Source organism: Pocillopora verrucosa, chromosome 9 (assembly GCF_036669915.1).
Source record: "Pocillopora verrucosa isolate sample1 chromosome 9, ASM3666991v2, whole genome shotgun sequence".
Taxonomy (NCBI): Eukaryota; Metazoa; Cnidaria; class Anthozoa; order Scleractinia; family Pocilloporidae; genus Pocillopora; species Pocillopora verrucosa.
Window position 1 is genome coordinate 20,417,198 of NC_089320.1, and position 16,177 is coordinate 20,433,374.

At 37.6% G+C, this 16,177-nt stretch overlaps 2 protein-coding genes across 2 annotated transcripts; both read right to left on the minus strand.

The window, feature by feature from the left end:
* Positions 1-181: 181 nt before the first annotated feature.
* Positions 182-3,243, minus strand: LOC131777036 (uncharacterized; the record flags this gene model as incomplete). The annotated part of the gene is made up of 3 exons (XM_059093248.2): positions 182-421; positions 1,494-2,338; positions 2,964-3,243. Coding segments are annotated over 3 exons (1,365 nt in total), but the record flags the coding sequence as incomplete, so codon positions are not given.
* Positions 3,244-4,798: 1,555 nt separating this feature from the next.
* On the minus strand, positions 4,799-8,297 carry LOC131777047 (small ribosomal subunit protein eS4-like). The gene is made up of 6 exons (XM_059093262.2): positions 8,230-8,297; positions 8,017-8,094; positions 7,270-7,450; positions 6,359-6,456; positions 5,564-5,810; positions 4,799-5,038 (listed from the first exon to the last, which is right to left on the minus strand). Exons 1-6 carry the CDS (start codon positions 8,230-8,232, stop codon positions 4,848-4,850), a joined length of 798 nt encoding a protein of 265 aa, XP_058949245.2. The 5' UTR covers positions 8,233-8,297; the 3' UTR covers positions 4,799-4,847.
* Positions 8,298-16,177: the final 7,880 nt, after the last annotated feature.

Consider the following 16,177-nt stretch of genomic DNA (forward strand, 5'->3'; position numbering starts at 1 on the left):
TTTATTAACCGAAAAAAAAATTCAGCTTCAAAAAGGTTTACTTTGAATCGAAGTAAACAGCACCAAACGACGACAATTAGCAAGGGCATTAAAATTAAGTGTGTGATCCGGATGTAACAAAAAGTACATCATACAATGATATTAATACTAGAAGTTGAACTTCGTAAAAAACCTTTTCAGTTTAGCTCCAAACTTGAGTTGGCCACGGATGAGCTCGACGGTAGCCTTTTACATTCTTTGCTTCTTGAGGAAGAAATTTTCCCTGTTCCGAACATGTCTTCTTTTCGCTTTTCCAAGTGCTACGTTCGCGGTTGCCACTGGTACAACGCCATCTTAGCCTATTTGTTTGAAAATTCTTCGTGCGATCTACTTTGGCAAAGAATTGATCCATTCTCTCCCTGGTGTCCTTGGCTATTTCTTCCTGAAACGAGAGAGTGAAGAAGTTATTATGATTAATCTGTAGGCCTACTCGCTAACAGCGCACTGAAGCGGAAATAGGCACAGGGCGTGGTTTTAGGGGGTGTGGAGAGGGGGATGGATGTGACAGTTTCAAATATAAACTCCTATCTAAACCACTTGCTCTGGGAGAGAGAGGCTCTCATCCAAAAGGTTCTCATCCAAAGGTTTCTCATCTTTCTTTTTTTCTTTTTCTTTTTCAATTCTTAAAAAGTAAATCGGCCCAGCAACCAAAGAGCAGTCCCTCTTTTCCAGCACAATCCTCACCCGTCAAGCCCCTTCGAGCGAGTCAATAAAAACATGGAGCCACGAGAAAATCTGAGAGGTAGAAACTTCCTTTATTCTTACCACTAGGTAAGTGTACTTTGCAAAGCTTTGTTTGCGCTCAAAACTTTCGCTGAATTTATTTGGCTGCTAACGATGTTTAAGCTATCTACTACTCAGTTTTAGATTCTTGTTAATCCATTCACGATTTTGATGCGACCATAATCCATACTGTTTTGAAAGTTAAATTTATTGGATTTGTTTGGCCTGTTATCAGCGTAAAGTTCACATTTGTTGGTGTTTTTCAGACTGCTTAAGTTATCTTCGAGGTTTAAACTTGTTTTCTTGGAGTGTTTTGCTCGTTGCACTAGCTCTTTTGGGTGCCACCATCTCGGGTGTAACCAGATGAGGCAACGCCTGACGATTTGTTGGTTTAAATTTTGCGCGCCGATTAATGATCTTCAACCATCAAGGTTAAAGAACAAAAGCAAGAAAGTACGTAAGCACGTAGCTTCATGGTGATTTACAGTAATAACACAGAAGTTGTAACAGCAGAGAAGCATACTAAGAAAAAAGCTTTTGAGATTGAAGACTCTTGGTGCCAACCGCCCAGTGAGAGTTGTCCATGCAGCTATACCTGAGCTATGAAAAAAAAACAATGTCCTAAAAATATGATGAGCTGGGCGATCCTCGCCATTCCGTGACAGAGTAGCAATCAATTTGAATAAGATTTGAGGAGCCACCTTAATTTCATCGTAGGCAATTTTCCTCACCTGCGATTTTCTTCCTTTCGAATCTTGTGGAACATCAACTTGGAAAAGTTTAACGTCTAGGCTTCTAGTCCTGTTCAATTTCCCTTTGGCTTGTTTCGCACCCAAGTTCTCCTTTTTGCTTTTTTGCTTTTTAAGCTTCCGCCCATCATTAAAATGCACGAATCTGCAACTTCTCGACCCAACAGTGTCCTGGCTCCGTTCGTTCTTTGAGGCGCTAGAGTTCCCAGAGGGTTCTGAATCGTATGCCGTGTCCTCTTTGATATTGTTTTCTGTTGACTGTGAACTTGTTGGGATTTCACCCAGCCAGAAATCGTTTTTGGAATGCACAGAAGTCAAATTTAGATCTTGTGCAGATCCCTCTAGCTTTGAGGTGTCAGTTAAACTAGAGCTTAGGTCCGTCGACGTATTTACTGATGGTGATTTCAGAGAGTTCTCAAAGTCATGTACTGTCGCAGAACTAGAAAAAGTGGATCGACCTCTGACGTCCGGTTGGCCTACGGCTTTGAGTCTTTTTTCTTGATTTGATTGTGATCGAATTCGACTAACACCGTCCTTCAAGCATTTTTCGCCAGCTTCAAGACCCGAGTTGCTATGACTTCTAGTCGTCGTTAGTAGGACGCCGTTTTCAACGTCGGAACATAGTATTTCTAGTAGTGTTAAGCCTGTTGACTCAGACTTTTTCTTTGCCTGAGCTTTTCTGTCAGCATTTTGTTTACCCTCGTCCCTTTGCAGGTATCTTGGTCTTTTATCGCATGGATTCAATCCATCGTGCTCAGCTGCTGCTGAGCTGGTAATTATAGGATTGGTTCCCTCATTGACAGTCACGGTGTTGTTCTTGTTCAGTTCTTGTGGGAGAGCAAAAAAAAAGTCTTAGTCGCGAAGTTATAAAAGAATGCAAGACAAACTCATAAAGAGCTACATTTTCCACTGAAATTACATAAATTTAGACGCGAAAAGGGATCGGCTCCTCCTTCTCTGACACTACTGAGGACAAAGAAACATTTTAGGCTCAGGGTTTGCTGAAGTAAATTCAGAAACATGGCATTAGCAGAGTGATGGTGGGAGCCTGTATAATCTGAGCGTAATTTGACCATCTGAAAGCCATAAAGTGCATTTCGATACAATAATCACCACACCAGTCGCATCAAAAGGGAATACCACAAGGAGCCGATGAAATCTCACAGCACTATTGCCTAAACCCGAATCAAAAATGGTTTCAGTTTTATATCTGAATGGTTGAGACGGTGTTATGAGTTTTCTGAGCCAATCACAGAGCGAAAAATGCAATATTCAACGTCCTCTTGTCTTTTCAGGTAGTAAATGCAGTGCACTTGCATGACAAATTAGTTCCAAACGCGTAAGGTGTGATGCGCTTGATTATGTCGAATATAAGAGCGTCGGGAAGCTGCATGGTTGCCCAACTAACTGCAGCAAAAAGAAAAAAAAAAGGTAAAACAGGAGTCAACTGACCTTCCTTGAATTCTGTACTCGGATGAGTTACAGAATCTTTTTCTCTTTTGTCACCATTGGCGTGATAGTTCTCTCCATACTGGCTCCAATATTCTTCGCCTGACTTCACTGTCGGACGGAGTGACATTTTGAATACATGTGTTTGCTCCTTCAGCTGATTCAAATATTGCTTTTTCTCCTTCTCTAGTGTGTTAAAAAGAACTTGCAGCTTGTAATCCTCAAGTGAGAAACCTTTAAAGAACCTGGAAGACGAATTTTCCATTGCACCGAGTAAGACAAGAAATTTCAGTGGTTACGTTCGTGTTTATGTTGTGACATCATAATTGTCTTTGACGTCACTAAACGCGACATGTCAGCCAATGTCTGCGCATGAGCAAATATTTTAAAGGTTAGATAGCTCGCTGTCAGGTTGACAGAATCAGGTTGTCTCACGCGGGTTACAATCGACCATACAAACCAGTAAGTCGCGGTGTTTTTAAAAACCTGCAACATTTTGATAAGCTCAAAATGGAATGAATAAATCAATGGAATACACGTACTTGAATAAGCCTTCGAAAAGTTTCGAGTTTCCCTTTCCCAACTATGGCTTCCTTTTACAGATTTCAACAAACGTTTCAATTTTATTTCACTTATTTCGCGAGACATCGGTTGTTTCTAAAGTTTTCCTTTGAAATTTTGCAAGAGAAATTGGCGCGCGGCCGGCTTGAATTGATCCCCTCGCGCATGCTCGACGTTTGACCGCTTTGTTGAGCTTGACAGGAGGGACTTTGCAGTGGTTGACAGACTTGCACAAGCTGCGCGTAATCACGGATTCAAAGTTTCACCACCGTACATATCGACTGCTTGCAGCATTTACTTGATAGGAGGGAATATTTTCCTTTTTCAGCTAAAGGACGTTTGCTTTAAGACATGTCATATTCACCAGCAAAATATCAAGGTAACATTCACCGCGTGACTTTCTTAATTGATGAGGGATCTCCTTGTCCCTATACGATAAATCAGAAATCTTCTTTTTCATTTAGGGAAATGAAGTGAAATTTCGTCGAAAGTCTTTTGTCATTAACAAATGGTTTTATAAAACGAATGTACTAAAGGGTATTTCATAACAATGCGCATCTCTCAGTCCAAGTTTGGGAACTAAATACACTTCCTGACTGACAGATTATTGAACAAAGGAGCAGTCAAATCTTGTCATAGTTTTGGTTAATTGGTCACTGGACATCGTGACATCCAATTCTGTCTGTAATCATACCTGTGATTAATAAATTGTGCTCCTTTGCGGATTTTGTCACTCATTTGTATGATTATAACCATTATTACACCCATTTTGAAATCACTTGTGGTCCTTGTAATCTGATTGGCTCTAATTGGTGCCATTTATTCACAAATCACATTTTTTTTGCTTTAAATCGCATCTTTTTCCCAGCCAATGAGGAGGCTACACCAAAAACAAAACAACCAATCAGATTTCAAGGCTTGTTTAAAGAAACCAATCAAATTGCAAGAAAATGAAAGACAAAGAGTATCATACTTATGATTTCAAATTGAACTTGTGCTGCACGCTCGTTCAAGTTTGAAATCACATGTATGATTTCAGCCCAAATTGCACTCCACTCAGTTCAATTACCACTATGAATTGAACCCCACTCAGTCCTATAAAACCATTACAAATCAGACTTTACTTGCTCTGATCATTAGTAGCTATCTTTTCCCCTTCCCAAAATAAGAGAGAGAAAAACAAAGAAACCAACCAACTAACAAAAATAAAGAAACATGCAAAAACATGACCAAATCAGAACAAAAAACAACCAAAATAAATCACACGATACAATCTGTAAGATGTTGTAATGGTAGAACTTTTATTTGTGGTCCTTCTGTAACAATTTACATGGAGCTCATTTTGGCCTTCTCTTGCAGTCTTCTGTCTCGCTCCTCGGCAATAGTAAGCCTGACACCCTTGCCCTTGGGCAGGGACACATGTGGCTTGTTGGTCTTGCCAATGATGAAGATGTTACTGATACGCGTGGCAAACTGATGGCCAGTGTTGTCTTTCACGTGGACAATGTCAAATGAACCTGGAAATGATGTACACTTACTAAGCTATTGGTTGAATGACATCAGTTTGAAAGCTTTTTCAGAAGCTAATATCTTGCACTACTAAACTTAAAGCACTTTCTCAGACTGTTTTTCATTTCTTGATTGTCTATGGTTTTGAAGGCGGTCTGGCCAGGAATGGACCTGAGAGGACCTATAAACCTTGGAGTCTGTTTGAATTCAAGTCCTTTTAATTACACTTTATTGCATTTTAAATGAAACAAAATATTTTCTCAATGAATCCTAACCCAGTGATGAAAAGACTTTTTGCATGTATATCTGTTTGGATTTTTAAAGTTCAATCAACCACTCATTGGAAAACTCCTTGTGAAAGTTCCAAATGATCTAACACAAGATATTCCATCCTATTTTAAAGAGAAAATTCTCTGAGCTAGGCCTAAGATCTCTAGCATAACATGCACATTATGCAGCCCTGTTTACAGAAGATAGGACAGAAAAAAGAATTGCTCGTCTAGTTTCAGTTACCCAAACTATCAATTTCCTACCTGCATGTCTCTCACGATGAGTAACAATTCCAACTCGGCCCATGTTGCGTCCTCCAACAACCATAGCGAGATTTCCAGTGTCAAACTTGATAAAGTCAATGATCTTACCACTCTTGATTTCAATAACCACAGTGTCGTGCAGAGAGATAAGAGGGTCAGGATAACGGATGGTACGACCATCATGGGTAACAAGGTAGGGAACACCCTTGGCGCCAGTGGCCACACGTCGCACTTGACCAAGCTTGTACTGCAAAGTCAAACAAGTAAATCTTAAAAGGAGCAAGTCCAAAGTCATATGTTACTCACCATAACTGACTGCTTTGGACATGTGTAACATTGAAACACAATCATGGGTAAATTTGTGTCACTTTGTGTCTGGATAGACAAGTGGATAAGTTCAAAGATATAAAATGAAACCTGTCAATATGCAGAGTTGATGGTCAAGTCCTGAACTTCTTTTATCTCCCTTAAGCAAATATCAAATGATAATTTTTTTTCACTCATGTCTATTAGAGTAAGCAGCAACAGTTCAGGTGTACACAACAACTCCTTGCTAAAGGCTCAATTTTTAGGAAGAGTTCATGGTGGTTGGCAGAAATACAAATGATCAAAGAACAACTCAAGCCAAACTACAATTAAAGTTCCCTTTGTTTTTTTAAAGAAAAAATCTTGCCAAATCTAAAGCTTGTATTTTATGACAGCTTGTTTCCCGTGTTATTTATAAAATGGAGTATTTCTTATTCAAAGGAGGTTATTAAAAATCCTTGGATAGGCATATGTTATTGTGCAACTCACCTTGGCTTCCTCACCAGTAATGCGGTGAACAGTGAAGCGACCTTTCACATCGTACAACAGGCGGAAATTCTCACCAGTCTTTTCAATGGAGATGACATCTAGATTGTCCAGGGAAAAGAGTATAAGGCATTTATTACTTTGGGAGTTACTCTTCAACATGAAAATCATAACAGTATACTAATTGCCAAAATGAAATTTAGTATTGGCTGATCAATTGAGTTTATATCCTTAATTCAGCCATAGTGGATATTTACTCACCCTATGACAGCAAGCATAGCTTAAGAACTATTCAGTACCTTGTAATAATAGCACTGGAGGAAAGAGGTAATTTCTATTTCTATAAGAACTTACTTAGGTAGATCCCTAATTGCTAGTGTAGACAACAGGCATAAAACAACTGTATACTAGGAAATGTTTGTTTAAAAGCAAGAGGGGAAGGGCAGTAGTCTCATTATTCAGCTGTTAATTTTGGCATGATCACAAGAGAGTTATCCTAATCAAAAAAATGAAGAGAACAGATTTCAACCCTCATAACTTCCTAAAATTTAAGTTTTCCATTTCTCCCCAAAATGAAAACATTTCTGAGGTAATGGGTAAAAGGCTTATTGCAAATTTTTCCCCTCATTAATATATATATAAAGAGGAGCCTCAGAAAATTAATGTTGGAATTGAACCACACCTCAACATTAGGATGTATATTGTCCATACTGTTCTCTATACATTCTCTAAAGTTCTGCTGAGGAGAATTTGATTAACAGTCAAGAGCTTCTTTAGTTCCTGATCATTTCCTTTATGTTTGTGACCTTAATGTTTGATTTAAGGATAATATTGGGAGGAGACATTAGATGCTTGTCACTCTTAAGGATTAAAGGGTTAAACCTCAGCTAACGCAATAAACAAAGACATCTTACCCATAAAGCCAGCTGGGTAGGTGACATCAGTCCTGACTTTCCCATCAACCTTGATCAACCTCTGCTTGAGGATTTTTTTCACCTCATCATATGTGAGGGCATACTTGAGGCGATTCCTCAGAAACACAATCAATGGCAAACATTCACGCAATTTATGGGGACCAGTGGATGGACGTGGTGCCTACAAAAAAACAAAATAATAATAATAATGACTGCATTATCTTTCTTGAGAATAGTTTTTTTTAATAACACAACTATAAATTCAAACAAAAACAAACACGTTTTGCAATAATTTTTTAAAGCTTTACAAAGTAAGAGAACTAACTGCCCACTGGTTGTCTCAATTAATTAATACTATAAGCACAAGCACAAAAATGAACAATTCTGATGGTTGTTTCTGTGCTTTGCTTGCAAACTAAGTATTCTCCCAGTGGAAGAAAAAAGTGTGCGAAAAGATAAGGGAAGCGACACGAACAACACAATGTACTATTCAAATTCACTTTGAACGTTTAAATAATACTCATAACGATTCCATTCCGAGATCAAATGTTTTGATCTTCTCTCACAACAACAAGAAGAACAGTTAGATGGAAGGACTTATCTTATCGAAATATATATATATCAACTTGTTGCTCTGACATTTGTTCTCTGTCTTAATTTTGGACAGCCTTAGATAAAAACCTATCTTCTTCAAGACTTCTATATAAGTATGATCCAATATGAAGGTATTTCAAAAGCCATACTTACAAATTTACCAGACAATTTATCAAGCATCCAATGATGCGGTGCATTTAAGCGCTTTAAATGCTTCTTTGGACCCCGAGCCTGGAAAAATAATACACCAGTACAATAGTTTAAGGATTGTTCTTCCCCTTCCAGATACTTTATTCCAAAAATTATAACATGATTGACAACGATTGAATTGGATAGAAGATTTCACATCAAATTCACGATACAAACCATGATGGCGATGAGAAGGAAAGAGACCGCATCCCAGGATTCTTTGCGATTTGAATCGTCCTACGATACATTAAAGTCAGCGGAGAAAACAAAATGGCGGCTGAAATGAAGATTTATGGAAATTTGTAGGTAAGTATTCAGCCTTTATTTCAATTTATTTATCTAATTTTATGAAGAAGAGGTTGATCCTACAAATGAGAAATGGCAGCTCAGCCGATAATCGTAAATTCCTAATATTAATTAATTAATCAATTTATTCATGATTATAACAACTTTATTTATAAGTAATTTGGTATTATCAACTGAGTTGATAACGTAAATGGGCCACCGTTAAGAGTTTCAAAGCTGTCGTATTCGAGTGTTAGCCCTTCGTCAGAGTTCTGCAGAAACCTACCCCGTTTATTGATTATATTTATATTAAGGTTACTGTAAGCTTTCAGGGGTGTCTCCACGTACTCGTTCTTACGCAGACCTTGTAAAGTCACTAATGTAGAATCGGAAGAAATTAATATTGTAAAGATTTGACTTCATGAAAAATGATGATGTTTGACAACTTGAATAACCTTGTTTGTAGGCAGGGTCAGATAAACTGTACAGTGCCAATTAGATGGAATGAAAAAGTGTGAGAGGCTTTTTTGGTTGCCGACAAACTTTACTTTGAACTCGACACAAATATTTGCAATATTGAAAAAGCCCCACATGCCTTGGCGTGTTAACAGCCAGTTAACATTTTAGCCAAGTTTCGTAAAAATTATGTAAAATCTACATACTTCTATCAAGTGGTATGGAATTTAAGGGAATATATGCTGAAATAAACCCTGATTTTGCATGTCAAAAAGTTTTAAAAGCTTATCACAACTCAATAAAGCAGTTGTGAGGGTGCCATGGTGCTGACCAATGAAACACAAATTTCAGATCCCCAAAGGCTCCAAACAAAATTGTTGCTAAGAAATTTGCAGGAGATCTATTATTCTGCAGTCAAATTGCAATTCATAAATAAGGGGAAAGTGATGTCCAATAGAGAGGATAAAGGGAGTGGAATAGTGCTAAAAAAATGGAGCACTTACCGGGGAAAGAGCAGAGAAGTTGGGGAACCAACAGTGAAACTTAAGTGGCCAGAGTCAAACTACTGTCAATCCCAAACAAAACAAAATGTGGCAGTGAATTTAAAGGCAAGATAAAGCAACCATTTCATGATTTTAGATTTTTGTTCAGCAAACTACAGGTAAATGTTTCAGCTGGAGAATGTATGTAATTTTTTTTTTCACAAAATGTGGCCCTTAAAGGTTCGCAGTAACCTTAAAATGATATTTAAAAAATGCAAAAGGATGCCAATAGGGGAAGAACTTAATCCTAATTTGAAGCTGACCCCCCCACTAAGAGTAAACTCTAAATAGGGATATACTATAAGATATAACTTAATACCAGTCAAAAATTTGAACACAACTACAAATCTAATGTACTTTAAAATGATCCAGTGTACTCACTGATTTTTACTTCAGATGGCAATGTTAATAATAGTATGAAAAAGTTCCTATATGCCTATATAGAAGCTTCTTGAATTTATGAACACTTTTTCTCAGTAACACTTTTTTTCAGTATTCATATTCTCCATACTGTCCTCTGGACATTAACTAAGGTGCTGACATAAGTATAAGTATAATTTATTTACCGTCAGGTACACGGGGAGTGGTTGCCCAATCTCCCGAGCCGGAGGCTCATGATAAAAGTGACTGACTATAAAATACATTAACAAAGTCTGAAATTCTTAAATCTAAATTATTAGTTATCACGTTAAACTATTTACAAATGTATATTTAAACAGAAGCTATGTATACGCAGAAGTGTCAAAAGATTATAGACAGCTTTTGCATTGGCAGCCGGTAAAAATAAGAGTTTTCAGTTTTCTTCTAAAAGACGATAAGTTAGGGGCGATTTTAACAGAAGGTGGTAGTTTGTTCCAGATGCGAGAGATGACAAATGAGTACGAATTGTGACGGAATTTGCTGTTGTAGGAATTTTGAGTTACATTGAGGCCAGTATTTCTTAGGTTGTAGGGAGTAATTCGGGGTTCGAAGAGGTCGGCTAGGTAGCTTGGGCCGTTCTCTTTGTAGCATTTATAAAATATTATTAGCGACTGTTTTATGCGTCTATGTTCCAGTGTGTTCATATCTGCTGTTTTAAGAGTTGATTCGTAGTTAATGCTTCTCCCCATGACATGGAGAATTTGTCTAACAATCAAGAGTTTCTTAAGTTGGTGGTCATTTCCTTTATTCTCTTGACCCTAATGTTTGATTCAGGGGTGATATTGTAAGGAGAAATTAGATCATTAGAAATTAGATTAAATTATTAGTTAGTCACTCTTAGGGGTTAAAGGGTTAACGTATGTTGTACATTTTGGGACAGTTTTTGGGTTCCAGCACACAGAATGGGAGAGGGAAGGGGGAACTGATCCCATTTCATTTCATTTCATGCATAAATTTTACATTGCTTAGATGTACCTTAATATTTTGTGTGTTCTGAATTTAAGAGGGGAAACTTTAAATCTCACCTTACCTTATTTTTTGGTAAAAAATTCATGCATCTTGTGTTGATTTTGGGCTTAATTACATGTCACTTATGAATCCTTTGCCACCCTCACAGAACATTGTAACATAATATTGTTCCTTTCTGTTTGTGTTAGTGATGCTACCTTCTGTAGTGATGCCTTAATTCTGCCACTGGCTGCCTTTATTGAAAAACTACAATATGTCAAGGTAGGCAGGAGCTGTTATATCTACCAAAATTATTTGTTTTATTAATGGTTTGTTTCAGATAGCTGTGTTTAGCACAACTTATGTTACATAAAGTAACACAAATTGAATTCAGTAGGTTGCGATATGTGATCTAGGAACTATCCTCACCACTACATTGTAATTTACCCACTGGAAGTCTTAGATTCATGGGATTTAGATATCAAATAGCCTGCAGTGCAGGCATCCTATTAGGGCAAATTAGCATTAAGAAGCATGTGATGGTTTATTCAAGCAGCAATGTTTGATTTGGATTTGGTTTGATTTGGTGGAGGGTGGGGTTGAAGAAAGGCAAAATATTCACTCTCCCACTCCACCCCTCTTCTTCTTTTTTTTTTTTTTTTTTTTTTTTTTTTTTTTTTTTTACTGTCACTCACCCCCTTGGTACAAATTTCTTTCTTTTCCCAGCCTTCTGCTACCTTTAAAATCAAAGTTGGTGGTCATAATTTTTGCTAAGAAAATACTGAGTACTTGCTAGCCAAAATTATGACTACTCTGCAGGCTAGATATCAAACTTCCTCTTCTGTTATACATATATACAGGATATTACATGTTGCGAATGGAAACACATTTTATCTTTGAGTGTTGATAATCTCTTTCACATGGATGTGAAAGACACCAAAAAATGCAAGAAAGTAAATTTGTATGCACATTTTTGGAAGTAATTAGCAAATTTAATTGGTATATGATCTGAACTGAGTAGCGGGCTAAATTGAAGCATGGCATGCAGCAGAGCAAAACACCCTTTTAGTGGGTCCAGAACATGTCCCCTTGGAAAAAAATTGAAATGTAAAACTCTCTAAGAAGTGAGCTCCAGCATTCTGGGACATATTTGAATAACTTTTCTTAGCCAGACATTGGTCTAAGAATACAGTTTAAAAATACTTATTTTTTGTGTTTTATCACAATAATTCAAAAAATGATAAGTGCAAGATTGTCATTAGCCGGCAGGTTTTTGCCAGCTAATGGCTTCCAACAACAACCCTGCTCTTTATAGAAACATGCAAATAATCTTTAGTTTACAACTTGGATACTGGTGGAAAATCTAACGTGAAAACAAATTTTAAAATATACTTTAAGAGGACCAGATGTAAAGATCACTCGCAGGTAAACTAAGCTCGAAGAAATGTTTCTTCCACTTCTGACATGAAAATAAGACAAGTCCAAGGCTGAAAATCTTACTCCACTGTTCATTAGTTTTGGCAAGGTTTAAAAGTGATTCAGTTGGGAACTTCAAAGTGGGGCATGCTTATGATACACTATTAGCCAAGTGTATATACCTACTGAAATTTCTTAAGTATTATTCAAGTGCAAGTGCAACTTTCTGTTATTTTAATTGTGTTCACTTTGTCCTTGTGGTTGATTTGTGGCAATGCAGAATTGACCCCCAAATTTTTGTCTGAAGGGTGGGGCTACAGTCCTCCTTGCTATTCCTCCTGCAATAATTGAAGTTTGTATCACTTTGAATTGTTGAGTAGCCAGAGTTGTGCTCGAAATAGATGCCAACTCTGAAGAGTGTCAAAAAAACTTTAATTAGAAGTGTAAAAACACAAAGGTAGAGCCATCAATAATTTATGTTTAAATCCATGGGAGTTAACGACTAATTTTTAACAAACTAAAGGAATTGGAGGGATTGTTCGGAAAGTTCTCTCGTGTGCTTATTCTGCAGTCTCCAAATTAATTTAACTCGCTTTTTTATCGTCAGATTCATAAGCAGTTACAACCCAGTAATACGCTTTTGTATTTAACACCATTTTGTCACGTTTGAATTCTACTTGTTAAGCAAAGACTGATTGAGGGCTAATTAAAATAACGTATGTCACAATTGTCGCATGTTATTTGATGAGACCTGTGATGTTTTTGCACAGAAGTTAACTGCTGTAATTTTTTATTATTATTATTATTATTTCAAAAATTCGGAGTCATTTTTTACAATATGTGGAAGGACGTTTGCAAAACAAACCTCGACTGTGTTAACTTTCTCAGCCCTTTTTTATTTAATTCCACAGCTTGCCATGTACAAACTTGTCATAAAAGTGTATAATAGGTACAGGAAAGCGTCGTTTACAATTTTAAGGTTTATTTGCTAATGTAGATGACAAATAATTTTCCAATGTGAAGTTGGGCTTAACACAGGTGAACCACCCAATTTGTTGTGTAGGTTTGAAAGACCTTCGAATGGAAGATAACTCAGTGTATGGCGGTCACGATGAACCCCTCATGCACACCCTAACATCAGTAGGCATATTCTCCATACTGTTCTCTTTGCGTTCCCAAGGTGCTGACAAGGAGAATTTGTTTAACAATCGAGAGCGTCTTTAGACGGGGATCACATCCTTTTTTCTCAAGACCTAATTGTACAACTCATGGGTGATGTTATCGGGAGAAATTAGGTGCTAGCGCAGGGTCAAAGTATTTAAGCAACAGAATTTTCCACGCATTTTGGTTTTGAAATGCCGGTAAACTGAAATATTAATACCACGAAACGCAGTGTTTGTTTCCTTCCTGAGCTGTTCAAAACTCCTTTTTTACTGAATCACTTTTTCTTGCTGGATGGTTTTTGAACAGCTCGATGGGGCGAAAAAAAGAGAACAAGTTAAGAGAGAGAATAAACTAAAATTTTGTGCATTCACATTTCATTTAACTTTCTCGAGAGTTTTAGATCAAGATGCGTTGAAAGTACTGTATTCGTGACAGCAAACGTTTTTACATCTCTATAGTATGTCGTACTTTTCAACACGCTCTTAGAATCGTGCGCTTGTGGGTTCACTAAACTGAGAACGAATTTAAACCAAACGTAGCTTTCAAAATGCACCCGAATCCAAAACCCGCAGTCTTGGGTGGCCGGTTTACCATAAAATTTGTGGGAATCAAACAAGCACGTCTTTTCATTCGAATGTTTGTTCGATCGATCTTCATGGGGAGTTTTCTTCGCTATCTGTCAATCATTGATTTATAATAGTCCACGAAAAATCACATATGGCAAAAGATCTTTCGACAGAAAACGTTTATCTAGGGAAACAGTCTCGGGTGGCTGTGTACATACAGAAATACTCTGTTTACTCAGGAAAACCGGGGTACAAAGGATATGGAATTTACAGTTTGTTCTTGAATTAAAACGCGTGACTCTGTGCTGTTTTAACCCACTTCCTCTCACACGTCAACGCGATATTTTAATTGAACGCGCTAATAAATGTTCTCTCCACGTGGCTCGATTAGCGAACTGTGAATGCATAAACAGCTGCAGATGACATTCGATTAACCTGAGCTACGTTTAAAACGAAGGCAAACATTCCAAGGCATCAACAAGGGAACTAAGGTGTTTGCTTTGATAAAGTGATACTTGAAGCTTTCATCGCTTAACTTGACGTTAAAAACCTGGGTAGCCCAAATCTGTCACCGCATCGAGTGATCTTCTTAAAGGTAATAATTGGCCGCTAAATTGCCTTAATAGAGGCGTGAAATTGAAAATGGTTTGAGGTATTTCCTCTTGTTTGTTCAAGCCTGTCCAGCTTTCATCGGGTTAAAAAACAGTTGTGATAGTTTCTACGTGTGAACTTAAGTGTAATGTTTCACGAACGCTGAAACGCAAACCTCACGCTTGGCAGTCCCGTTTTATTTGCAACTTTCTTACTCCAAAACGATGGGTAAGGTTTTAATAACCATGATGAATTGCAAAACCTCACTAATTCTTTGTAACTTTTTGTTCCTTGCGTAATAAAGTCTTCAACCCCAAAGTTTATTGATTTCGGGTTGGTGCGGGTTTCAGAAACGCAAGAGTATTAAAAGAATATTACATAAAAGACACTCCTGTTGTCAGTGTTTGGAGCGCATTGTAAGTCTTGAATTCAAAGTAACAGATTAGCTAACGTTTTTTTCCTTGGAATTAATTCTCGCATAGCGTGAAGTTTGCTAATTTTCGACCTAATTTCGGGAAAATTACGGCAACAGTCTGCCCATAAATCAGACAAATATCTTGATTATTAACGCGTGTTGTGGTTTCATGAAAAATAAGAGTGTTCCGCCTCGTCTTAATGAAGAAGAACACGAAGATTCTATCTGCAATTAACACTATGATCCGCAGATAGCAGATAGAAATCTTTGCGCTAGGAGACTGAGAATTTGAAGTGTTTGACAAATGGACAAGCTAACAAATTTTCATTCCTAACCTTTTGCCACGCGAGGCCATTTAGATAAAGAAGAGGGGATATACGCAGTTGTTTCATGCTAATGAACTAAAGAACATGCTTTCGTCAACTTGTTCCGCATTTGAGCGGGCTGGTCACGAACGAGGATCGAACGTTGCGCGCAGCACGAACTTGTTTACCAGGCGAGAACTTTTACATCTCTCGCCGATATTGCACCGGTTTACAATTGTTTCAAAGTGAATCCTTGTTTCCAAAAATGCAAACAGTGAATGGTTACTTAGTTGAGGTTTAGGACGCATTTTTCTTTCCTTAAATCAAGAGTTCTCCTTTTTGTGGTGATTCTGCAGCTGTTTTTACTTGTTTTTTTCCCCCAACGACAAGTAATCTTTTCATTAGAAAGGAAACTCCTTACTAAAAGGCAATTATGTGCGTCGTTAATAGAAGTGCACCAAAATAGAAACATCTGTCCTCTACAGAGTTCCGTGATCAAAAGTTATAGAGAGAGCATTGACAAACTATGCCTTCACGCTTTGAAATATCAAGTGAACTGTTGTTTGTCGCGCACGATTTTTTCCTTCTGCATTTCTGTTTCAGTATTACTTGACATTGATTAATGGCCACACGCCAGGCTATTAAGTGCTACAGCTTTCTGTTTTGCCTTGTGATTGATAGTCGGAAGAGCTCGGTTTTGATCCATTAAGGATCACCGGGAATTAATATATCTTGAACGTGGCTCTCAAGGAATGCCGGCGGCAGTTTGTCTGCGGCAATCAGTGGTGGATCCACAATTAACATTCCTTGCTTGTCTTAGCTGTTATTCATTGAAGCCAAGGCAGGCATCAAGTGAAATGTGTTCTGTGACAAAACGGAAAAAGTGAATTAACTCAAGCTGAAACAAATTTCTTTTGTCCGGTCTATGAATAATCAAACGGAATTGATGACACACCCACAAGAATTATTGATGTAGTGACTTTCAGCTTTACGTCAAGTTAAGGTGTTTTCACACGA